Raw genomic sequence first — 27,549 nt, forward strand, 5'->3', positions numbered from 1 at the left:
GTTACAGCCTATGGCTATGGCTGTATCCCAGTTTTCCAGGCGGTCCTCCCGCTGTATCCACCCTCTCCACGGAGCGGGCAGACAGCGGGAATCATTACCGAGAGTTCGGGTTCGTACGAGGCTGAAGGAGCTTTATGTTACCTTAAGGGGGGGGGGGGGGGGGCGCCGAAAAAAGGTTTCGCACAGGGCGCTATTTACCCTAAGGCCGGCCCTGACTGTGTCCATTTCTGGAGACCTCGCCCACAAAAAGTTATTGATAAAAGAGAACAGGTCCAAAGAAGGGTTACACAAATAATGGACAGTCTGAAGCATAAAACTAGGAAATGAGGAAAGACTTAAGTATCTAAGTCTGTATAGTCTGGAGGAAAGAAGGGAAAGGAGGGCATGATTGAAACCTTTAAATATGTGAAGTGACTACATAAGAGGGAGGTGCTTTAAATAAAAATCTGAACTCAAACAAGAGGACACAGTTGGAGGTTAGTTTGGGGAAAGATCAGAAACAACATGAGAAAATATTACTTGGAATAAACTTCCAGCAGATGTGGTAGGTAAATATAAAATAGTTGAATTTAAACATGCCTGTGATAAACATATATCTATCCCATAGGATAGGAAATAATAGGAATACATATAATAAGTGAATACTAAAAGGGCAGACTAGATGGACCAAGTGGTCTTTTTCTGCCAGTAATTTATATTTCTATGCTAACTTGTATTAGGCAAGAACATTAGTCTGGGCCCAGGCAGTGGGAATATGAAGATATGATGTTTCTCTATTGTTTAGGGTAGCCCTTCCGTGGTGTTCCAATAAATGTGCCAGACTCTGACACAATAGGGCTGTCCCTTTTCTGATTCAGTGTCCATTGTTTTGAGCCTGGGCCTGACATTTTTATAAGTCTGGCAGACAATAGGTTGGCAGACACTGGTATCCTTCTGAAGATAGAAAAAAGTTCCAGCATGCCGTTATGTTAACTCATTAATGTTGGTAACCACTATAACATACAAAATTGTAAGTAAACAGACTGTTAAGACTTAAACATAAAATTTACATAAAATAAACTGCAAGTTCATGATTGTCACCGCAATATACAAAGCAATATTAATGGATATGGATAGCATGCAAGTAAACAATCTATGTGCAAAGTTATTTTTGCAGTACTAGTTTCTTTGTAATGTAAAAGTGCATTAATAGCAATCCCCTCAGTCACTCTTTCTAGTACCTATGACATTTTTATGTACTACTACTTGGGGACTATTTGGGGACTGGGAGAGGATCTCTTGATGGATGTTGTCTATTTTGTCTTTGAAGTGGGAGTTGAGATATTCAGCGCAGAGGTCAGTGATGGTTGTCTGAATTTGGGTTTGAGGAGAGAGTTGAGGGTGTCATAGAGGCGTTTTGGGATAGAGAGATTTGAAAGTAGTAAAGTAGGATTGCTTAGCAGAGTGAAGAGCAGAGAAGTAGCTTCTTAGCACAAAATTATGAAGTATAAAGTTTGTTGTTGTTCTGGATTTCATCTACAGAAGTTCAACACCCCTAGCACTGTCAAAGAAAATGAGTTCTAGATATGTGCCAGGGTCTTGGCCATGTTTGTTGGGCTGTCTGGGATATGGGGGGAGGGGTGCAAGTTTGTCCAGGGTGGTCCAGAGTTGTATGGTAATGTCTGGCAGGCAGATTTGGACAGGAGAGGGAAGAGACAGGGGGCAGTGATGACTGTAATTTGTCTAAGAATTGGTTGGTATTGATGGCATAAGCCATTTCCAGGGGATTCACCACCATCATACTGGGAGGAAATGAATATGAACATTAATGTGAGTGACACTTTATGCAGCCATGGTGCAGCAGTCCCACTGAAGCCATTATGCTATGAACGTGCAGCAGTCCGACTGAGGGCATCAAGCGATGCTGAGTGTGCAGGGGGGGGGGGGTGTGGCTACCTCCTGTTGGCCTGCACTCCACCCATGTCCCAAGGGTGCTATAAAAGAGATAATTTGGCTCCTATCTGCCCAGTTGTAGGCTTATTCAGCCCAGGAGAGGCCATTGCTAGTGTGAAAATGCTAGAGTAGGGACCGTGTCTCGAGGACGCCTTAATGTTGGCGACGTGGTACAATCTGTTTGATCAAATAGTTTGCTAAGATCCTCATTTTTTAATATCTACAGAGCAGGTGTTTACTGTGTGTACGCTGGGAGGAGTATATACGGTGAGCCCCTGCACCTGTGGGTTGCTGCTGCACCTTCAGGTTTTTTGGCTGAGTGTGCAGCAGTCTCACTGAGGCCATCGAGCTGTACTAAGCATGCGGCAGTACCATCATGTCCATCATACTTGCCTGAGCCCCCTCCAACAACCCTTAGTGGACAATCCTCATGTGGGCTAGGAAGATGACAGTCATCCTCTCCAGCACCATTTCCTTCTACATTGTCTTTTCAGAGAAGGTTTGGAGAGGAAAAGTAGCAGGAGTGGAACATCAGAAAATTTCTGGGGTAAACAGTGACCTAGCAACTGTAACGGAATTCAACAATTATAAGGGGTATAGCTTCCTAAGGGATCTTTAGCATGGCTATAAAAAGGGATTACCTCCTGGAGTTAATGCATAATCTTGAACCCAATGAGGAGGTGGAGTATACCCCTATATGAAAGCTCCATGGATGGTGAGCTGCTGCAGTCACAGAGCCGGACGTGTTGCCATCAGAGCCTTCTTCTATCCCCTTGGAGTCAGAGGAGTGGGAACAAGATCCCCAGCAGCTATCTCAAGCCCTGTTTGGCATGCTTGACGGCCTGCTCCTGAAACAACTAAATGGAAGGCAATTCCTAGGAGCAGAAACCACCCATGCAGGGGCCAACACTATTCCTTCTTCTCCCATAATGGCAGTGATTCACCCAGAACCAGAGCAGGTATCTTCCATCTTGATGGCTGTCATCTCTGCATCCACAGGTGCCCAACTGTGTGTGCCATCAATGGTTAGAGGATGCCTAGAAGTCTTAGGGGCCACATGTTAAGGTTATCTCTTGGTCCTTCGTCTGCATCTTGCCAGATAGTTATAGGTCCTCTGTTATACACCCTTTGGGCAGTTATTGTTTATGATATATAGCCCCAGCTGGGCAAAGTTTTTAACCCCTTCCCTCCTGGGCATATTTTCGTTTTTGCGTTTTCGTTTTTTCCTCCTCGGGTTTAAAAGGCCATAGCACTTGCAATTTTTCACCTACAGACCCACATAAGCCCTTATTTTTTTTTCAATTCAATTCAGATCAGCCAATAGCGGCGATCGGAACCTTTCCGGGTCGGAATAAAATGGCGGTCGGTGCTGTCCGAGGACGGCACCGACCGCCATTACTGTAAAAAGTAATGGTGGTCACGGTGCCACCGGCCCGATTGCCGTGAACGGCTGGCCGTCTTCGGCTCTTTCCGGCGGTCCCCATCGTCTTTTTTCGGCTCTAGCCTCGTCTTTTTCCGGATTTTGCGCTCTGCTGCCCCCTAGCGGCTGATATGTGTAATACACTTATCAGCAGCTACAGGGATGTTCAGAATGTAGAAAAAGTTTTTTTTTTTTTTCCAAATTTTCTTTTTCTATTTTCCACACCCTATCGCCGCTGAGTGTTGATCAGCATCGCACGAAAGTGCGCTGCTAATCAGCAACTCCTCCTTTTTGGCGTAGGGTGTTTTTTTTCTATATCCTACTGCCACGGTCTGCTGATAAGTGCCGCACATAAGTGCGGCATTTATCAGCAACGCCTTTGTTGGTGTAGGTTTTTTTTATACTTACTGTAAAAAAAAACACGTAAAAAACACTACATTACACCACACTACATTGAATAAAGTTTGACACTACACCACTACATACCCCATATACTAGTCCCCGTATAAAGATGGCCCCCAGGGTGTTTTCGGCGTCGGACGCATACATTATTATTGCCTCCTACACCGAAACAGCCAGTGAGGATGAATGGGGGGGATCCTTCTTTCCTCCATTCATCCTCATCATCCAGTGACATGTCTGGGGGTAGTGTAGCGTACGCTGCCCCCCAGACACGTCTTTTCCGCCAGTACCGTCCCAATAAGAGATGACGATATGGCGTGAAATTCTACAAACTCTGTGAGCGTACCTCAGGGTCTGCCTCACGAGGGTTTTTTGCCTTCCTCTGGATCAACACAGGTTGAATTTCATGGACATCTGTCATTTTCAACCTTATAAACTAATAATTGGCCTAATACCCCCAAATAAAATAGAATTGTCCCTTTTCCCCAGCTAAGTAGGTATGGCCGCCATTCCCATTAGAGGATGCCATGATGCAATTACAAAGCCTCTGTGCGGCCAGGACAGTAGAAACCCCCCACAAGTGACCCCATTCTGGAAACTACACCCGATAAGGAATCTAACAAGGGGGGCAGCGGGGATATGGCCCCCTGGTGACGGCCACATTTGGGACGTGAAAATGAAAAAAATGTTTTTTTGGGTTTTTTTTCTCGACACATGTTCTACGTAAGTGCCCGTCACCAGTGAGGTCCATATCCTCACTGCACCCCTTGTTAGATTCCTTATCGGGTGTAGTTTCCAGAATGGGGTCACTTGTGGGGGGTTTCTACTGTCCTGGCAGCACAGGAGCTTTGTAAATGCAACATGGCCTCCATCCTCCATTCCAGCCTCTAAATGGCGCTCTGTCCCTTTGGTGGCTTGCCCTGTACCCATATGGCACATTATGCCCACATGTGGGGTATTTTCGTACTCAGGGGAAACTACCCTACACGTTTTGTGTTCATTTTATTTTTTAACCCCTTGTGGAAATGGAAAAAATCAAGGCTAGACCAACATTTAGTGTAATTTTTGTAAAATTTTTACTCTAAATCATTAATCTTGTCATGATTTTATGATTAATCATTAATCTTGTCATGATTAAAAGTAAAAAAAAAACACTAAATGTGTAGCGCAATTTCCCCTGAGTAGGGAAATACCCCACATGTGGACATAAAGCGCCATGCGGGTGCAGGGTAAGCCTCCGAAGGGAAGGAGCACCATTTAGTTTTTGAAGGCTGGATTTGGATGGAATGGATTTCGAGGAGCCATGTTGCATTCAAAAGGCCCCTGTGTTGCCAAGACAGTTGAAACCCCCCACAAGTGACCCCATTATGGAAACTACACCCCTCAGGGAATGTAACAAGGGGTGTAGTGAGCATATGGACCCCACTGGTGACGGGCACAAATGTGGAACAATGTGGCGTGAAAATGAAATATTACATTTTTTACACTATAATGTTGGTTTAGCCTTGAATTTACCATTTTCACAAGGGGTTAAAAGAGGGGAAAAAAAAACAAAATGTGTAGAGCAATTTCCCCCGAGTCCGTATATACCCCACATGTGGACATAAAGCGCCATGTGGGCGCAGGGCAAGCCTCCGAAGGGAAGGAGCGCCATTTGGATTTTGGAGGTTGGATTTGGCTAGAATGGATGATGAACGCCATGTCGCATTTACAGAGCCCTCGTGCTGCCAAAATACTGGAAACCCCCCACAAGTGACCCCATTCTGGAAACTGCACCCCTCAGGGAATCTAACAAGGGGTGCAGTGAGGATATAGACCACTTGATGATGGGCACATTTGTGCCATGAAAGTGAAAAAATGAAAATTTTCCCTTTCACGTCACATTGTTCCACATTTGTGCCCGTCACCAGTGGGGTCCATATGCTCACTGCACCCCTTGTTAGATTCCTTGAGGGGTGTAGTTTCCAGAATGGGGTCACTTGTGGGGGGTTTCCAGTGTCTTGGCAGCACGAGGGCTCTGTAAATGCGACATGGCCCTTGAAATCCTTTCCAGTGAAATTCAGCTTCCAAAAGCCAATTGGCGCTCCTTCCCTTTGTAGGCTCGTCCTGCGCCCCCTTGGCACTTTATCGCCACATGTGGGGTATTTCCGTACTCGGGAGAAACTGCGCTACACATTTTGTGTCTTTTTCTTCCTCTTATCCCTTTACGAAAATTAAAAATTGAAGGCTAGAACAACGTTTTAGTGTAAAAAATAATTTTTTCTTTTTTCACGCCATATTGTTCGAAAAATCTGTGAAGCACCTGTGGGGTCCAAATGCTCACCGCACCCCTTGTTACATTCCTTGAGGGGTGTCGTTTTCTAAATGGTGTCCCTTTAGGGGTGTTTTTTAGGTATTGGCACCCCAGAACCTCTGCCAACCTGAAGTGGTACAGTCAAAAATGACCAAATATAACGGAGGCATTGAAATTCACTAGGCGCTCCTTTATATCTGAGGCTTGTGGTTGCGTCAAATAGCGCAATAGGGCCACATATGGGGTACTTCTATAAACTGCAGAAACGGGGCAATAATATTGGGGTGCATTTCTCTGGTATTAGGTTTATAATTATGAAAAATATTGGATTACAAAATATTGGATTGGATCTCTGCACAGAAAATAAAAAAAATTCAAATTTCTTACACACTTGGCTTTTATTTCTGTGACTCCCCTAAAGGGTTAAAACACTTTCTAGATATGCTTTTGCAGAGTGTGGGGGGTGCAGTTTCTGAAATGGGGTGCTTTGTGGGGCTTTCTAACATACAGGCCCCTCAAATACACTTGGCCCACCTGAACAGGTCCCTAAAAATATCTGATTTTGAAATTTTACTGAAAATTTGGAAATTTGCTGCTAATGTTTTAAGCTTCCTATTGTCTAAAAAATATGAAAGATAGTTTAATAAATGCTGCCAACATAAATTAGACATGTTGCTAATGCTATTTAATATATAATTTATGTGGTATAACCACTTTCTGTATAAGCAAAAAAGTTTCAAAGTTGGAAAAATGCATTTTTTCAGATTTTTTCACATTATTTGGGGTTTTTTCATAAAGATTCGTTATGAGTATCGACTCCAATTTACCAGAAATGTAAAGTACAATATGTCACGAGAAAACAATCTCAGAATCAGCCGGATAGGTAAAAGCATCCCGAAGTTATTAATGAATAAAGTGACACTGGTCATATTCATAAAATTTGTCTCTGTCATTAAGGCCATTTCAGGCTCTGTCCTTAAGGGGTTAAACGCTTTTTATCAAAATTTTTCAAAATTTGATGCGACCAAAAATGCACAATTTTGCACTTTGGGATTTTTTTGGTGCTTCTGCCGTTTACTGTGCAAGATCAGGAATGTGATAATTTAATATTTCGAGGCAATGTTAAATATGTTTGTTTATTTATTTATTTTTATTTATAAAATGGGAAAAGGGGGGTGATTTAAACTTTTATTAGGGGAGGGGATTTTTCATTATTAAAAACACTTTTTTTTATTTTCACTAACAGTAATTAGAAGCTCCCTGGGGAACTTCTATATACACAGCACTGATCTCCCATTGAGAATAATGCTGTGTATATAATAGAGATCCATCAGATCGGTGCTCTATTATAATGGTCTGCAGCAGACCATCTAAATAGATTGCCGAGCCGGGATCAGCATCATTCCGACACTGAGCCCTGGCCGGCTCAGTAAACCAGATCTGCCCCCCCCCCCGCCACTAGACGCCGGGGACAGGGGGACACACCAATAGACGCGGTCCCGTGCTGCAGTAAGCAGCCGGGATTGCAGGGGTTCAGAGATATAGACGGTAAGTCTATATCTTTCAAGTGATACATTTTAAGAAATGCTTGTATCAGCGTAAGTATAGACTACCATTGTGAACTTCTACCACATCCAGTGGAATAATACACATTTTGTGACTTTTAACACATTTTAAATCCATATAAAAACCCATACACACATAAATTTACTTTTTCTTTTCCTAGGCCACTATGGCATTCCACAGACAGTGGTATTTAAACACATTAAATTCATGTCATTAGTGGTTTAGTGGAGCAGACCAGCTCTCCGTGACAAGATCTGCTGTAATGGTAGCCTTGGGTCCACACCAATGCTCCAAGGTCACAGAGACCACTGTATTGCTATAGGCAGTTATATACAGTTCTGCTCTAATGAATCAGTGTAATACTATTGTTTTACATTGATCCCCATGGGCAATCAAAAAGTTACTAATATGAGGATTTAAAAAGTGTAAAACAATAAAGTTAAAAATGCTTTTTTTAAAAAAAAAAAAAACACCCTTCCCTAATAAAAATTTAAATCACCCACCCCCTTTTCCTGTTTTAAATAAAAAATGTATTGCAAAAAAATTGATTACTTTTTTTCCCCCAGTGATATTGTGGGTTGTTTCCCCCCAGTGATATTGTGGGTTGTTTCCCCAGAAGTCAGCCCTTCATTGATTACATATCCTACAATTTTGTATAATTAATAGAATATCAAAATGTAAAATCAAACTGGTCAAATACCATCTTAAAATTGTAAAAGTAATCAATACTTTATAAATAAAAGTATATTAAAATTACATCTCCCAAAATAGGAGTTACATTTTACCCTACATACATGGCTTTTACATACTAAGGCTATGTTCACACAACATATATTTTCGGCCGTACTTTGAATGAAAACATACGTTGCCTAGTCTTCTATGGTATACCGGGCGGAGCGTATACACATAGTATACGCTCCGACCGCAATCACTCGCGGCACCGTAGAAAACAGACGGCAGTTTTCTGCAGCCGCTATTCAGTGAATTGCAGCCACAGAAAACCCTGTCAGTGCACACTATGGAGCGAGCGGCTTCCGATGCTCGCTCCGTAGTGTGCAGTGGGGAGTTCTGATGCGGGCGCGCGCGGAAGCGCCTGCATCAGAACTCTGCGGGGCTAAAGATCATCCGGCCAGTACTGCAGTAGCGACCGGGATGATCTTTTCAGAGACTGGTCGATCCGTGACCCGAAAAGCCGGTCTCATACTATGTATGAACATAGCCTAATAAAGCAATGCTGTCCAGCTTTAGGCTATGTTCACACTACATAAAAGTATGGCCGTTGTTGCCATCGGCAACAATGCCTTATTTTTAATGGGATCCTGGCCGGAGCGTATACACATCATATACGCTCCGGACGGGATCCGTGCGGCGCCGTAAGTAACTGACATGTCACGGAATGGCCGGTTGTTCGCGTTGTGTGAACTTGGCCTAGAAATCACATAGACGCAGAAGTTATCACGTCATGGAATAATCAACCAGATTATATTAATTCTTACCCATCTTATGAAAAATTGGAACAGGCAGTACACTAAAGTAAATGGCCCTAAATGTGTTATAAAAACAAATGACTAAATACTATACAATACAATAATGCATAATGAAAGAAAAAATAAAATAAAATAGCGTAAAACTTACATTTTGCTGCAACAGTAAGCTTTCCTGGCTCTCTCATATGAAGCCATTACCTGACTTATTGTTACAGTAATTATAGTCATTGTTTTAATTTTTGGTGTTTATTTTTTTTCTGGCAGGTGAGAAACCGTATAAATGTGCCTGGGAGGGCTGTGATTGGCGATTTGCCCGTTCTGATGAGTTGACAAGGCACTACCGCAAACACACAGGTGCCAAGCCATTTAAATGTGTAGCCTGTGGCCGCTGCTTCTCTCGTTCCGATCATCTTGCCTTGCACATGAAGAGACACCAGAACTAGTCACTGGGAATGCATCTCATAGGACAGTATACTGTATATATGAACACATTTTAGCAGTGTTCCTAAAGAACACTTTGACTATAGCAGGTACAGCAGATAAAGACTGCCCATCTTCCCATGCCAAGAAGAAAGCTAAAAATGATACAAATTCACTGAAATATTATTTTTAACTGCAGCCGGGAAACATTTAAAATTTATTTTACTGGATTACGTCTTCCATGTGTGACATTTGCTACCTCTGACAGTTAACGGTGGAAATTCTAAAAGAAAAATGCTAATGAACAAGACGTGTTGGAAACAATAAATACCTTATGGTCTTTCAGATTAAAGTAACTGGTTTTAAAGGACACAAGTGTAAAAGTCAAGATACACATTCATGATTTAGAGCATGAAGTGTCCAATGGTGATATCTCGTTGTCATTTTTTTTGATGGATTCATACTGTATGAAATTGAAGACATACGGACACCATATTACTACTGCTCCTTGTTCCTTGAAAATCTTCAATAAATCATACCGTTTTTTGATCATAGACTAGCTTCTATGGAACAATTTAACATGTATATAATATGTCAAGAATCTCTGAGTCATATTCCAGTGAACTACAGAAAATTTTTTGGGAGTTGTATTTCACTAAATATGATATTCTTCTGTTAAGTAAAAAGAGAAGCATCCCACTAAGGGCAACATCTGCAAAGAGTTTCTATGTTCTCTCCGTGTTTGTGTGGGTTTCCTCTGGGTACTCCGGTTTCCTCCCACACCCAAAAACAAACAATATATATATATATATATATATATATATATATATATATATCTATAGAGAGAGAGAGAGAGAGAGAGAGAGAGAGAAGCATGTCTTTATACAGGACCTAGTGCATCAAATCACTCCCTACAAGAATATAAGCAGTCAAGGTCTCCTTTTTTCAGCAATGTGTTGTTCTAATAACGTGGCACATCTGGCTTGAACAAATGTTATGTTTATTGGAAAGAATTCTTTTGTTTATATAAATGTTGCTCCTTCGGGTTTTGTTGTTGTTTTTTTTACAGCATTTTTTGGCTACAAATGTTTTTGTGTGTCATGTATAGAAGCTTATAGTAAACAGCAGAAAATTGTCATACCTAGAGCATATTGTGTTTTGAAAAAATGCACTGAAGGTCTAGTGCATCTTATGGCTATGTTCCCACTTCAGGAAAATATCGGGGAAGGTGGCCATCTTGTAACATTGACGGACGTTCAGAATTATCATGATCATTATTAGCAGCCATATCGAAATAGCCTTCTGCCGATATTATTACGAAGTAGAAACATAGCCTTAATGTAAAAAAAAAGGCTATGTGAAAGTATTTAAAAGGTTATTATTAAAAGTTATAGCTTCTATGTCAATTAACCCCTACCCAAAGCAGCGTTTTTGAGGATTTTAATTTCAACATAGCAGTATGAGGGCATATTTTTGGGAGATGTCCTTTTTAATAATACTCTTAATTTTACCACATAATTAAAAAAAAAATAACAAAAAAATAATAAGAGAATACAACGGCCGTATTTCATAACAACATCTGTTATTTGTGAAATAATGGCCGTTGTTTGCACAACAGCCGTTGTTATGAAATATGGTCGTTGTTTTTACATATTGTGAACCTAGCCTGAAGGTTCATTTTTGCAGACATGATCTATATTTTTTATTGGTACAATTTGAGGAGAGAGATTATTTTTTTTCATCACTTTTTAATTCATGTTTTTGGGAGGCTAGGCTCCCTGAAACAGCAAATCAGCATTGGGGCATTGTTTTTTTCTAATGGTGTTCATTGGAAATAGGACATTTCTGAATGCAATAATACTACTTTATTTATTTTTTTAATAATAATGTTATACTATTCTGCAGGTCGTACTAGGAGTACTGAGGTAGCAGGCCTAGCCATTTCTCATCTGTATTATGTGATGAACAGATGAGGGGACAACCACCTGGTTTCTATTGCTACACAGACAGATTTTCCTTACAGATTATTGAAGGCAAAGCCAGGAATGGATTTGGAAACAGGAGAAATCTCACTCTTTCCTTTATGACCTGTTCTCTGTTTATAGTCTGTTCCTGGCTTTGGCTTCAATAATCTGTCAGATAAATGTGTCTATGTAAAATGACCTTTATGATGTATATATACATCAATTGGAAAATATTTTTCTAATTTTATATTGGCTGTATATTGTGTAAATAGTTTTTAGTACTCAAACAATGCTGAAATGAAATATTCTTTAAAGTGAGTGTACCACTAGGTACATTGATTTGTGTTTTTTACATGAACAGACTGGTTTCCACACATGGTACCAGTCTATTCATGAGTAGAGATGATTGAACATCGGAAAATCGTAGGTTCTATCGAACTTGAACCTTGTCGAACCTTCCGCATTTGATTCTTGATGCCTTCCCGGTCCGTGGGGAAGGAGGAGATAGCCTGGGTACTGCCTGAAATTCCGGGATTAAGCCTATTACCTAAGCTGAATCCCGGAATTCCAGGCAGTACCAGGGCTGTCTCCTCCTTCCCCACAGACCGGGAAGGCATCAAGAATCAAATGTGGAAAGTTCAACATGGTTCGAGTTCGATAGAACCTAAGATTTTCCGATGTTGAATCATCTCTATTCACGAGCACAGGATGGGCATGAAGCACTGCTTAGTCCCCAGTATGAAGCTCTCCCCTTCCCTCTGTGACACTGTTCCATTGATTCTAATGGAGCCACGTCACTGAGGGGAGGGGGTTTCATCACAGTGGGGGCTGGCGGGCCCACCCAAAGTACACGGGAACCAGGTGGCGGTTTAAGAAAAGCGCCGTGGCACTGGCATCCCCAGCCCGGCACTGGTCTGTTCATGTAATAAACACAAATCGGTGTACCAAGTGCTACATTCGCTTTAAGTATGATGTTTTAGAGAGAATATGTTAAGATTGGTGATAGAATGTGTTATTACTTTCTAGGAATGTCACGTTTTTAAAGGGAAACTAACTGCAAGTTTACACATGTGAACCTTCTCTTATGTTGCTTCAGGGTGCACCCCAATACAGTTTATTGTGGTGTTTTTATGGCCTCCAAAAAACACCAGTAAAACTGCAAAAGATTATCTTGACTTTTTTGACTTTAGATGTTACTGGGTCTTTTTTGCCTTTGGCATTTTTGAGATGAACAGAAGAGATTTAATTGAACTTTATGGGAGAGAAACGCCACCGTTTGCAGAAAAAAAAATATCATACCCTTACCTGCGGTGTTTTGAAGAAACTGCAACAAATAAAAAAAAAAAACAAACATCAGAAAGGAGAGAAAAACTCTACAAAAAGCCAAGTATGACATCTCATTGTGCATGTCGGCTGATTGTTGTCTTCTATTACACAAAGTGATTATCGGCCGTAACGGTCGGTATCGGCAAACACGGCCGATAATCGCTTTGTGTAATAGGGCCTTTACAGCTAACATCTGGCCACAACGTTTTTAAAAAAGGTTAGCCAGTGTAAAACCAGTCTTCCGGCTAATTATGCGGATTGTAAGGTCACCTCCAGTTTCCTGATTTGTTGCTTAGTTTTTTTAGATAAAGTTATAAACAGTTTTATGTAAATGAGATAGTTTGGTTAACTGGGGGTGTTCCCTGGCCCCCAAGTGCATCGGTTCACCCGCCTAGGAAGTCATGTCTTGTAATGTAATGTAATGTGTCTTCTCCTGCTGAGACATAGGGAATCAAGTTGTATAGTCTTGGTGCGAGCACAGTAACATCAGCTGTACAGTAGCTGGGCAGCATTACTGTACATGCACAGTCTCTCTTTGCACCCGGAAGCAGAGAAATTGGATCGGCTGCCAAACCATATGTGTTTTACTCACCTGCAGTGTAGTAACTAAATGAGTGTTTACTACAAGGGGTGGCTTATTAGGCAGACAGCGGGTAGAATGTCCCTAATGCACCAAACTCATTTTCATAGAACTGTTTATAATTTTATCTAAAAAGAAAACTGCAGTGCATCAGGAAACTAGTTAACATTACAATCTGCATAATTAGCCCTATAGCAACATAACAGCAGGTCCACATGTGTCTTTTTCTGTCTGTAAATAAGGTTCCTGATTTATTGACAGAAAATACTGAAGTGTGGATTAGGCCCAACTACATGCTTTACAACAAAAGCCCCTGGGTATTTAAGATGACTTTTTGTATCAGACCTGAGCTTGTCATTTGCAATGTTTGCTAATTTTTTTGCTCTTTGTTCATTGTGATATAATGATGCATTATATGTGGGTTCGCATGGACTGCACCTGCAGGTACATGATTTATGTCAAAGAAAGCTTGTTATCAATTTCTGTTCTATAAAATAAACATACCTTTAGAGAATAAAACAGATAAAGATGCCTGGGCAAAAAAATCATATAAAGGAGTTTTATGGTAAATGACAAAAGTATTTAAAAAAAATGCATCAGTATCCATAAAAAAAGAAGGAAAGAAAAAAAAGATTTTATTAAATATCTTTTATTATTTTTACCCACTCATTTTGTCTAGGTGCAATATATCGCTCATTCAGGATTGCTACTTTCACTTTACTACAGATGTAACCTGTGTGAGCACATAGCAGGATGAGGAGAAGACTGATGTCAAGGGTATTAAAGTTTATTATTTTAGAATGCTGCCTATATTTAACCCGACAATACACCAAGTACTCTATACCCCAAATCTTCTCTCTCTGTGTCTGTGTATCTTAAAGACTAGGCAGAAAGCACACAGACACAGATGAATGACAGGACAAGAAAGGTGCTAGCTAGCCTTACTACTTACTTTAGTGTGTCTATTAGTGATGAGCAAACCGAACTTCACAAACTGAAATTTGTTACGAATATTTACTATCAGCAGGTTAGACGAATCTAACCTGCTGATATGTCCCTTTTGCACAGGAGACGCAGAGGAGGAAGGTATGTCTCATACCTTCATCCTCTGCGTCGTTCCCTTGCAGTTAGTCGCTAACTCCATGGCATGGAAGGACCATTTGGAGTTCAGAGTAATAGAGAGGAATTTGTGCTGAGAGTCCCAACCCAGGGTAGAAGTGTGCTCTGCTGGAATTTAGAAAATCGAATACTCGAAAATACTTAAAAGTAGAAGACTACTGGTTCCCGTGTTTCAACCTATGTTGTCGCTGTACTACCTGTCGCCCTACAGTGTCGGGTGACCCATCCTCCTAGGTTGACACAAGCCCCAGACCTTGTTACCTGAGTTAAGCAAGGTGGCCAAGATTACCTTGTTACACCTGCACTGCGAGACAGAGTAGGTAGGCTTGTACCAACTTTGCTTTATCCGGATCAGTTCCTCTTGTTTCAGGATACTGTCCTGCACTGTTAGAGACGTTCAACGGCGTGGGTTGGGGTGATCTCTGACTTGTCCTCTTCTGAGTGGTTTAGCACTGCATAACAAGAATAAGTGTTACTTTGAAGAAGAAAAGAGTCTCTGTGTTTCTCATACGTCCCGACAAGACTACACTGGACTGGTGGGGGGACCTGGCAGAGCGAGGGCCCAGCTGAACTACAGCAGGGACTGTCTTGATGTGAATCCTCTTTCTACCAAGACTTGGATAAGACTCACTAAGTGTGAGCGTGTACTTCCTCTCCCCATGTGACAACTTCCTACAGGGTATGTAATACCTCCTGTGAGTGGTGGAGAAGAAAGTGCAGAGAAAAGAAAGGAGAGTAGAGATAGGTGGAGAACAGAGAAGAGCTCTTATTGGTGTGCAGATTACCAACAAACAATAACTCCTTGCTCACTACAGCTGTGCAATATACAAGTGCATAAACAAAAAATAGCGACATCTAGTGGCAAAGCTTAGGCATAACTTCATTACCACTCTACTTGAAGAACAGGCTTTTGTGAGGGGTGTATAGAATAGCAACACCCGTGGTGGGACACCACACCTTCTCCTCCAATCTCTTTGCATAAGACAGACTTAAGACATTGACTTTCTATATAATCCCTCTCCTGGAACATGTGGGGTCTCAGGACCCAGACCCAAAACTTTTGATATGTCTAAATGGTTTGTTTTTAAATACAATAACACTTTAAAAAGAAACTAAGAGCAAGTTAGAAGACTGTAAACTGCTGTTATGTTCTTATGTGGCCAGGGACACTGATACTGAAGGTACTTTTATTACCTTCATTCTCAGCGCCATTTTAACTAGATCTTCACTTCAATCAAATTAGGCAGTTTGATGCACTGGGGGCGGGACTAACAATAAACTAATTCGTCCCTGCTGACCTGACCTCCTCATGAATATTTATTCAGCGGTCTGCAATGACGTCACTCTGGCTACTCATAACTACAGATTATCTGATGAATAGCCATTAGGAGGGGTGGGGCAGTTTGAGGGGTCTGGAGAGGACAAAAGGTTCTCAAGGGGGGGGGGGCAGGCATCAAATAGGTGCCTGGAGGATGATAGATAGGTTTGGAGGAGACAGAGGGGCCTGAAAGAGGATAGAGGGGTCTAGGGGGAACAGAAGCTCCTGGGGGAGGGTAGAGGAGTTTGTGAGGGACTTAGGTGCCTGGAGGAGGATAGAGGTGTCTGGTGGGGACAGAGGTGCCTGTAGAAGGAGATATGGGTCTAAAGGGGACAGAGGTGCCTAGAGGATGATATAGGGGTTTGGAGAAAACAGATGTGTCTGAAGGAGGATAGATAGGACTGGAGGGGACAAAGGGATCTGAAGGGGGGGTTCAATAGGAACTGAAGATCTAGAAGGAGACAGGGGGGTCTGGAGGGTTAAAACAGGGGTCTAAAGAGGGGGCTGGCATGCTAAAAGGCACAAGGGGTCTGGAAGCTACATTATGGAAGGGGTCTGGAAATTTCAGTATTAACTAGAGATGAGCGAGTACTAAAATTTTTCAATATTGGAGTAGAGTATTTTGTATGTCTGGATGCATTAAAGACTCCCAGGTCCCTGAATTACGCTACTTTTACAGACTGACAATATTGTGCTCCCTCAAGAAAAAGGCCAATTAAAATTGGGGAAAAGGTTAGGAAACACTCTTTTCTTACATTTACTTGTAGAGAAACTAAAAATGAAACTAAAACAAAGTCCTCCTTCATCCGTTAAAAGCTGGCTCATCTCTCACCTTAGTTCCCATCATATCTGACAACCATACATGCTGTAGACAAGGGGGAACTCAAAATACACCACTAGTAACTGGCACATGTGTGTGACATAGACCCACCCTGTTTAAATTTTTAAGTATGGACGCGTAGACTCATTAAGCCAACGTACCAAATTCTAGGGCTGCCAAAAATTGAAAGGGGCCAAAAAATATCACAGTACCACTCTCACTAAACCAACCAAAAACTGCTTCACGGACAAGAGTATGTAATACTAGTAATAAAATATAACTTTTAATTATTCCTCATTAAAATCATTTATCAATAAATGCATTAAGCCCAAAACAGAATCTTATAAGGGCGACTCCGCCACTTTCATCCCTAGGGTCCCTAGTTAAACCCTACAATCTACGGTGGCTGCATCCCAATGCATTTCTTTCTTGTTAGGGAAGTCCTCAGAGGATCAAAACTGTTACAGCGCTGTTAAAAACAAAAGAGAGAAGGCCTGTATTCCATGTATGGTGCTAACTCTGATGTACAGTATAGGGACGCCATATGCGGAGTTAGCACCATACCTGCAATACAGCCCCTCTTTCTTTTGTTCTTTGTAAGTGGACATGATCTTCTCTGGTGCCTCCTAAACCATAATTTCAGACTGCGTGGTGGCAAATTGACTGGCTGTGTTATCCGCCATCCACTTCAACACCCGCTTGCTTTGATCTGCATTCAGTAGTGGCGTACTGCTTGTCCCTGCCAGGGATCCTGCAAAAACGATGTTCTTGCCCTCCCTCAGCAGATTTCCTGAGCGTGCAGCAGTCCCACTGAGGTCACCATGCTTGCTTGAGCCCCTGATGGGACACTGATTACAGGATACAGTCCCCTGCATGTTGGAAATAGACTGAAACACTCAAGCATCTCTTACTTATGGACAAAATTGCCAGCCAAAAGTCTCTCCGTAAAGTGGAGACCTTTTATTATCGCACCCTTTACTTTTGAAGAAAACAAATCCCTCATGACCCCTTTCAGGTTCACTGAATGGTACTGTAAGGAAAATTCTAGTGCCCTGGGTAAACTAAAAGTTACTTGACAATGTAGGGTTGACATTAGTTAACCGTGGCTCTTTCTGTGCCTCATCTTTTTCGAACACATTCAGATATATCATGTAGTCATTAAAGCTGACTGCCATGTTCATAGCTAGTTAGCGATATGAGAAATGGCATGCATTGTATTTGGATTGGAGGCACATGGAGAGATGAGGGACGATTATGTTTTTTTTGGTTGATGCAAGCCTAAATGCATGAACCCCTGTACCACCTGTACTGTAAAGTACTGTAATATGAATGTGTCAAATAAAATTTTGTTTAAAAAAACTGAAAACCCTTAGAGGCCCCAGTCCTCCTTTGTCTTATGGGAGAGGGCACCAGGAAAGGAACGGCAGGAGTACGATATCAGAAGGCATCTGGAGTATCTTGAACTGGGTAAAGGGCATGAGGAAGGCAACTATTACAGAGTTTGACAAGGTGAATGGCCATACCTTGTTTCTATGCAGGAGCTCTGTAAAAAGGGACTACCTCCTGGATCTCATTCATAATATTCAAGCGGGTGAAGAGGTGGAGTATACCTCTATGGGAGGGCCACGTGGATAGTGGGCTACTTTAATGACCCACCCAGCTGTTTGCTGTCCCCAGGGCCTTGAAGTGGGAAGAAGTAAATCCCCAGTAACCATGTTAAGCCCTGGTTGACACACCTGAGGGCCTGGGCCTGAAACCAATACATGGAGGCCAACTTCCAGAAGCAGAAGCCATTTCCGCAGCAGCTGCTTTCTCTCATCAGCTTCTCCTACTAGCAGAGCACGCCACTAAGTTTTTTATGCACCTGGGCAAAGTAATTCACTCAGTTAAAGTATATTCTGTACAGAAGGCCTCCAATACTATATGGGGGCACAGAGTGGCCTGAATACTAATTAGGGTCATAACTGCTCATATTGGGGGTAATAGGTGATGTGGCTATAGGGTCACTACCATACCTCCCAACTTTTTCTTGGAGGAAAGGGGGACATTCACGGCAATGCGCCTCACCCCTATAGCCGCATCACCTGTTACCCCCCCCCCCCCCCATATAAGCAGTTATGACCTTAATTAGCATTCAGGCCACTCTGTGCCCACATATAGTATTGGAGGCCTTCTGTACATCCATATAGTAGTTGGCTGTGAGCTGTCTTACTGTCTTCCCACAATGCCATGCAGCACTCAACCTTCTGTAGTAAGGACTGATAGCTCTGTTCATCCTGAGCCTGCTGATTCATGAACAGAATGCCAGAGCTACACTATAGACTGACACACAGGCACTAAACTAAGCTGAATGTACAATCTGCATATATACAAGTAGGCCCCTGAAGGTTTCTACCCTGTTGGTAATTCCCCCCAATGCGTCCAGCTCTGCCCCCTGTAAAAAAAACATAAATACTCACCTGGCTTCTGCCCAGTCCCTCACTTCTCCTCTATCTTTAAACACTGCCAGTGAGCCTGAGATTTGGGGGAGACAGCTTCTGTTTAACCCCTATATACTGCAGTGTGTAAGTGACACAAACTTCACTTACATGCTGCAACACAAAGATAAGTAAGAGCAGGACACAAGGAGAGGTGTGCTTCACCAATTGTACTCTGATGACCCCTGACCTCTACAGCTCCGGAGGGGTTATCAGTGTATAATCAATGAAGCAGACCTCTCATTCTCTTAACCCTTTTTTTTTGCTGTAGCATGTTAGTGAAGCTTGTGTCACTTACATACTGCAGTACACAAGGGGTTAAAGCAGTCTGGCAGGCGCTGACAGGGTCGTTCCTGCAGAGAGTCCAGGAAGAAAACCCTGTTGCTCTTACCTTCCTCGTGCATCCTGGGGGCTCAGAGTACGTTGTAGTGCAGGAGGCAGGCAGCTCTGAGACACTGTCTGTCTGTGTGTGGGGGGATCGTGCCAGCTGACAGCAGGGGACAGATAGCTGTGGTCAGGGGCGTAGCTAAGGGCTGATGGGCCCTGGTGCAAAATTTTGGTTTGGGCCCCCCCCCCCTCCTTATAGTCACTCTAAGGTGCCGCCCTCTAATGTGGCACTGTGTCCCTTCATGTACTGTACTACTGCCCCCTATTATTAATTGACTGTACTGTGTCATTCTCTAATTGTTTTCTAACCTTTGAATCAACAACTGTATCCCTCCCTGTGTCCCCCTGTATATAGCAGATCAGTATCCCTCCCTGTGTCCCCCTGTATATAGCAGATCAGTATCCCTTCCTGTGTCCCCTGTATATAGCAGATCAGTATCCCTTCCTGTATCCCCTATATAGAGGTCAGGTATCCATCCATGTGCCCCCCCTGTATATAGCAGACCAGTATCCCTCCCTGTGCCCCCTGTATATAGCAGAACAGTATCCCTCCCTGTGTCCCTCTGTATATAGCAGACCAGTACTCCTCCCTGTGCCCCCTGTATATAGCAGACCAGTATCCCTCCCTGTGCCCCCTGTATACAGCAGACCAGTATCCCTCCATGTGCCCCCTGTATACAGCAGACCAGTTCTCCTCCCTGTGCCCCTGTATATAGCAGACCAGTATCCCTGCCTGTGCCCCCTGTATATAGCAGACCAGTATCCCTCCCTGTGTCCCCTGTATATAGACCAGTATCCCTCCCTGTGTCCCCTGTATATAGCAGACCAGTATCCCTCTCTGTGCCCCCTGTATATAGCAGACCAGTATCCCTCCCTGTGCCCCCCCCTGTATATAGCAGACCAGTATCTCTCCCTGTGTCCCCCAGTATATAGCAGACCAGTATCCCTCCCTGTGCCCCCTGTATATAGCAGACCAGTACTCCTCCATGTGCCCCCTATATATAGCAGACCAGTACTCCTCCATGTGTCCCCTGTATATAGCAGACCAGTACTCCTCCATGTGCCCCCTGTATATAGCAGACCAGTACTCCTCCATGTGCCCCCTGTATATAGCAGACCAGAATACCTCCCTGTGCAGTGGCGGATTAAATGTACCCTGGGCTGTCCCCCCTACCTGCCCCCCCCCTCCTTCCACTTCGTACACAACCGACCCCAGCTGAAAAACAACTCCCATCATGAACTGCCAGCAGGCCATGATGAGGTTGTAGTGCTGTAACCTGGAGAGACAGAAGACTGCAAAACTACAACTCCCATCATGAGCTGCCTGTAGACATGATGGAGATTGTAGTGCTGCAATCTGGAGAGACAGAGACTGCATAACTACAACTCCCATCATGAAGTGTTAACATGGCATGATGGAGGTTGTAGTTCTAGGGATAACCTGTCAATGTTTCTGCTCTTCTCTGGGGCTTACATCTACACATATAATGTACATACATACACCATATACATACATTGTATACACATATACTGTGCATGCATACATACACCATATACATACTGTGCATGCATACAGTTACATCATTTACACACATACTGTAATGCATACACATACATCATATACACCCATACTGTACATGCATATACATACATCATATACACCCATACTGTACATGCATACACATATACATACATATACACACATACTGTACATGCATGCACATATACATACATCATATACACCCATACTGTACATGCATACACATATACATATATCATATACACACATACTGTACATGCATACACATATACATATCACATACTGTACATGCATACACCATATACATACATCATATACACACACACACTACATGCATACATCATATACACATACTGTACATGTGTACATACATCCTTTAAACACACATAGTACATTTACTGAGCACATTACATACAGAAACACACTTTATACACATACACTTCCACACTGCATGTTTACATCCACAGCTCTCATACACAGAGACAGGTGCGTGTGCACACACACACACACACACACACAGTATACAGCCTGACCCAGTGTAACAGACACCACACACAGTATACAGCCTGACCCAGTGTGACACCACACGCAGTATACAGCCTGACCCAGTGTAACACCACACGCAGTATACAGCCTGACCTAGTGTAACACCACATACAGTATACAGCCTGACCCAGTGTAACACCACACACAGTATACAGCCTGACCCAGTGTAACACCACACACACACAGTATACAGCCTGACCCAGTGTAACACCACACGCAGTATACAGCCTGACCCAGTGTAACACCACACACAGTATACAGCCTGACCCAGTGTAACAGACACCACACACAGTATACAGCCTGACCCAGTGTAACACCACACACAGTATACAGCCTGACCCAGTGTAACACCACACAGTGTACAGCCTGACCCAGTGTAACAGACACCACACACAGTATACAGCCTGACCCAGTGTAACACCACACACAGTATACAGCCTGACCCAGTGTAACACCACACACAGTATACAGCCTGACCCAGTGTAACACCACACACAGTATACAGCCTGACCCAGTGTAACACCACACACAGTATACAGCCTGACCCAGTGTAACACCACACACAGTATACAGCCTGACCCAGTGTAACACCACACACACAGTATACAGCCTGACCCAGTGTAACACCACACACACAGTATACAGCCTGACCCAGTGTAACACCACACACAGTATACAGCCTCACCCAGTGTAACACCACACACAGTATACAGCCTGAACCAGTGTAACACCACACACACAGTATACAGCCTGACCCAGTGTAACACCACACACAGTATACAACCTGACCCAGTGTAACACCACACACAGTATACAGCCTGACCCAGTGTAACACCACACACAGTATACAGCCTGACCCAGTGTAACACCACACACAGTATACAGCCTGACCCAGTGTAACACCACACACAGTATACAGCCTGACCCAGTGTAACACCACACACAGTATACAGCCTGACCCAGTGTAACACCACACACACAGTATACAGCCTGACCCAGTGTAACACCACACACACAGTATACAGCCTGACCCAGTGTAACACCACACACACAGTATACAGCCTGACCCAGTGTAACACCACACACAGTATACAGCCTCACCCAGTGTAACACCACACACAGTATACAGCCTGAACCAGTGTAACACCACACACACAGTATACAGCCTGACCCAGTGTAACACCACACACAGTATACAACCTGACCCAGTGTAACACCACACACAGTATACAGCCTGACCCAGTGTAACACCACACACAGTATACAGCCTGACCCAGTGTAACACCACACACAGTATACAGCCTGACCCAGTGTAACACCACACACCCAGTATACAGCCTGACTCAGTGTAACACCACACACAGTATACAGCCTGACCCAGTGTAACACCACACACACACACACACACACAGTATACAGCCTGACCCAGTGTAACACCACATACAGTATACAGCCTGACCCAGTGTAACACCACACACAGTATACAGCCTGACCCAGTGTAACACCACACACAGTATACAGCCTGACCCAGTGTAACACCACACACAGTATACAGCCTGACCCAGTGTAACACCACACACAGTATACAGCCTGACCCAGTGTAACACCACACACACAGTATACAGCCTGACCCAGTGTAACACCACACACAGTATACAGCCTGACCCAGTGTAACACCACACACAGTATACAGCCTGACCCAGTGTAACACCACACACAGTATACAGCCTGACCCAGTGTAACACCACACACACACACACAAAACACTACACACAGTATACAGCCTGACCCAGTGTAACACCACACACAGTATACAGCCTGACCCAGTGTAACACCACACACAGTATACAGCCTGACCCAGTGTAACACCACACACACACACACAAAACACTACACACAGTATACAGCCTGACCCAGTGTAACACCACACACAGTATACAGCCTGACCCAGTGTAACACCACACTCACAGTATACAGCCTGACCCAGTGTAACACCACACACAGTATACAGCCTGACCCAGTGTAACAGACACCACAGACACCACACACACACACACACACACACACACACACACACACACACACACACACTTACTTATTATGAAGAAGCTCCTGGTTGTCAGCAGACAGCAGCTCCATGCCTCCCTCCTCCATCTTCCTCCTGGTCCCGGCACCGGGTTCTTCCGTCCCTCCCCCTCCTCCTCCCATGCACCGACAGCAGAGGAGAGCAGATGGGGGAGGAAACAGGGCCCCAGACTGCTGGCTGCGGTGGTGCTCACTTCCTGCAGCATCACCAGCTTCCTCTGACGGCTGCGCTGCGTCCCGCCCACCTGGAGCAGCTCTCCTGTCCTAAGTGAGGCTAAGTGTGCGACGGGGGGGGGGAGTTCGGACTCCAGGGACAGCGCGCCACAGCAGCACATCACTCAGGGGCCCGAAAGTGATGTGCTGCTGTGTAACATCATGCATAGTAATAATGTGGGTGGCATGGGCCCCCCCGGAGCCTCGGGCGTCCGCCCATACCGCCCATATTATAATCCGCCACTGTCCCTGTGTACCCTGTATATAGCAGACCAGTATCCCTCCCTGTGCCACCTGTATATAGCAGACCAGTATCCCTCCCTGTGCCACCTGTATATAGCAGACCAGTATTTCTCCATGTCCCCCAGTACATAGCAGACCAGTATTCCTCCATGTCCCCCTGTATATAGCAGACCAGTACTCCTCCATGTGCCCCCTGTATACAGCAGACCAGTATCCCTCCCTGTGTCCCCTGTATATAGCAGACCAGTATCCCTCCCTGTGTCACCTGTATATAGCAGACCAGTATTTCTCCATGTCACCCAGTACATAGCAGACCAGTATCCGTCCATGTCCCCCTGTATATAGCAGACCAGTACTCCTCCATGTGCCCCGTGTGTGTGTGTGTGTGTGTGTGTGTGTATATATATATATATATATATATATATATATATATATAGTGGCATCTTTCCATATCCCCCCACTTACTCCAGTGATGCTGTACCCCTCTCCTCCATTGTATAAGCAGGATTCTGCAGGGCTAAGGCTTCTCCCCCTGGTCGGATCCCAACCCCATACCCCTCAGCTCTGCAGGATCCAGCTTATACCACTGAGGAGAGGAGGATGGCAGTGTCCCTGCAGTCAGCACCTCACCTCAGAGGAACTTGGGTGGATCGCGCTGCTGCAATCCTCCTCTCATCTTCTCATCACTGTAGGCTCCTGCAGGGTGGAGGCCCCTCCCCCAGACCAGGTCACGACCCCATACTCAGTGATTCCTTCCTTTCCTGCTGCACTTCATTGTGACCTGGCCTGGGGGAGGGGCCTCCACCCTGCAGGAGCCGCTTACAGTGATGAGGAGATGAGAGGTGGATTGTAGCAGCGCGATCCTCTCAGTTTCCTCTCAGATGAAGCGCCGCCTGCAGGGAGGAGGCCCCTGCCATATCTGGAGGAGAGGACATTGGTACTTGCTGTCATCTGACTAGGTAAGAGATCCAGTCAGATGACAGCAAGTGCCATCAGTTATGTCTGTGTAGCTGGGGACATAGTGCATGGGCTGGGGGCCCACAGGAGTAAGTGGCGAGGGGGGCCGGCGGGCCCCCCTAGCTTAGGGGCCCGGTTGCCATGGCGACCACTGCGACCCCTATAGCTACGCCAATGGCTGTGGTGCTAAAGGCAGGAGCAGACAGACACTGCCGCGCTTGGTGGGGGGGGGAGCTCTCATGTCACAGCCAGTGGGGCCAATAGGTGTCGCTGTGAGCGCTCATTAGGAGCACTCACAGTGAAAAGGCCCTAGTCAGCACCGTGCCGGGATGGGGGCTGAGAGACAGCAAGACACATGGGGATGGACATCACCCCAAAACCGGGACTGTCCCGCCGGATCCGGGACGGTTGGGAGGTATGGTCACTACTGTGTTTTCTGTATGACTTATAGCGTGCACAGCTAAAGGAAGCATTGGGTTAACTGTGTTTGTCACACCTATTTTCACTTAAAGGGAACCTGTCACCCCCCGTGCCGGGGTGAAAGGCTCCCGACCCCCGTTAGAGCCCCCTATACTCACCTGATCCCGCCGGGTCCCGCTTCTGGATCCGGTCGGGTGACGGAGATCTCAGCCGCTGCAGCCCGGCGCACGCGCTGAGAGATGAGTCCAACGCTCATAGAGAATGACGGAGCGCTGGACTCTCCTGTCATTCTCTATGAGCGTTGGACTCATCTCTCAGTGCGCGCGCCGGGCTGCAGCGGCTGAGATCTCCGTCACCCGACCGGATCCAGAAGCGGGACCCGGCGGGATCAGGTGAGTATAGGGGGCTCTAACGGGGGGTGACAGGTTCCCTTTAATCACAGGTGCAGGCCTGTTTCCCTCTTTTTCTCTCCTATATCCTTTGTTTTCTCTTTTGCACCACACAGCCACACCAATTAGGAGTAAGCTAATTTTGCCACTATTAAAGGAGGCTAGTTCCTGGTAGGGGGAGTTCTCTAGTTAGTTTAGTGGAGAGAGAGCAACACAGAGACAGTTCTCGCTGCAGTGAAGCCAGGGCCTGACTCAGGCCAGGACCCCAGTCAGGGACCTAAAGGCTCTTTTTCTATTCTTATGCAAGTAACCACCCCAAGCATGCAGTGCTAGACTTCACAGGGGGAAAGGACATCCTCTGAGGATTACCTTGTCCATGCCAGGGATCTCTCAACAAGATACAGAGCAGTATAGCTCAGTTTGGTACTGACCCCAGCAGGACAAAGCTGCAGACATTGGATTTTTTAATTGGACACTGCTGGAAATCTCTTTTTCTGTTTAGATTAGATTTTTTGCCCGTGTTTCAGATGTGGGGAGTGGCTGCCTCTTGGTCGTGCACTCCACCCATCCCACCTAAGTGGTTATTTTTGCCAGTATTAGTTGGATTCTGCATGCCCAGAGCATAGGCTTATTACTAGCCATGGAAAGGCCAAAAGACAGTGTAGGGTCCATAGCAGGCATAAGGTCACCTTATTGCGGTGGGCTCCTTATTCCAGCCAATAGCCTCCCTGAAGCTGGGCACCACTTGCCATGACTCTCCTCCTCAGGCCACGCCAGGTAAGCAGCTCACTCACAAGCAACTTCACCTGATGCTGACAACTGGTCGGTCGCTATACTTTCCTCTGTGGGGGTTCTGTGTTTACATTGGTCGGCACTGAAGGTAAATGTATTGTTAGGTATTCTGTGAATGGTACAGGTCATTCTGCATTTTGGTCACTAGATGTCGCTGTCTGCTGTGGCAATATTTGAAAGCACAATTGATGTAACAAAGGATTAATAGTGTAGGTGACTCAGCACATCTGCCACCAGCTGAGAGTTTGCTTGTCAACTGGGGTGACATGAGTCGACATGAGTGGTTCCGACCAGGGTCCATGCTCCGACCCACTTGGGGCTGTGGCTGGACCTGTAAAACCTTTGTGAGTTCAGAAGTCTTGGTCCAGTTAGCCTGTGAGTTAGAGAGTAACTATTGTGGCTCATTCTGTAGCTTATTAATAAAAGTATTGGGCCTGTTATGCAACTCGTGCCTCTTCAAATAAAAAAAACAAAGTGATTGGTCAATTAAGGGAATTAGAAAGTGGATAACTGAAAAAAGGGGTGTGGCCACTGACGCAATATTGGCCTGTTAAATAAAAAATAAAAAATAAAACGTTTTCCAGCATTATCGGAATTAGAATGTGGACATTTGAAAAAACAGTGTTGGACTCTGACACAATTTTAGCCTGTTAATTAAAAGAAAGAAAATGGGTTTCCTGCATTAAGCGGATTAGAACATTGATATATGAAAACAGTTTAGGGGCTCTGTCGCAATATTGGCCTGTTAAATAAAAAACAAAAAGGGGCATTCATGAAGCGCATTTCACTAATTTTTTGGTGAATAAGTGCTATTGGTTGCACGCATTTTTGCCTTTGCCGCAAAGATTACGTT

The 27,549-nt window shown here is 44.4% G+C and overlaps 1 protein-coding gene across 1 annotated transcript in view; it reads left to right on the forward strand.

Annotated features, from left to right (window-relative positions):
* Positions 1–10,072, forward strand: part of LOC138802486 (Krueppel-like factor 5) — a 35,078-nt gene extending 25,006 nt beyond the window's left edge. The window contains exon 4 of the mRNA XM_069985861.1: positions 9,365–10,072. Within this exon, the coding sequence (XP_069841962.1) occupies positions 9,365–9,543 (179 nt within the window). The 3' untranslated portion in view covers positions 9,544–10,072. The remainder of the gene's footprint in view (positions 1–9,364) is intronic.
* Positions 10,073–27,549: the final 17,477 nt, after the last annotated feature.

Source organism: Dendropsophus ebraccatus, chromosome 10 (genome assembly GCF_027789765.1).
Source record: "Dendropsophus ebraccatus isolate aDenEbr1 chromosome 10, aDenEbr1.pat, whole genome shotgun sequence".
In the NCBI taxonomy this organism is placed as follows: Eukaryota; Metazoa; Chordata; class Amphibia; order Anura; family Hylidae; genus Dendropsophus; species Dendropsophus ebraccatus.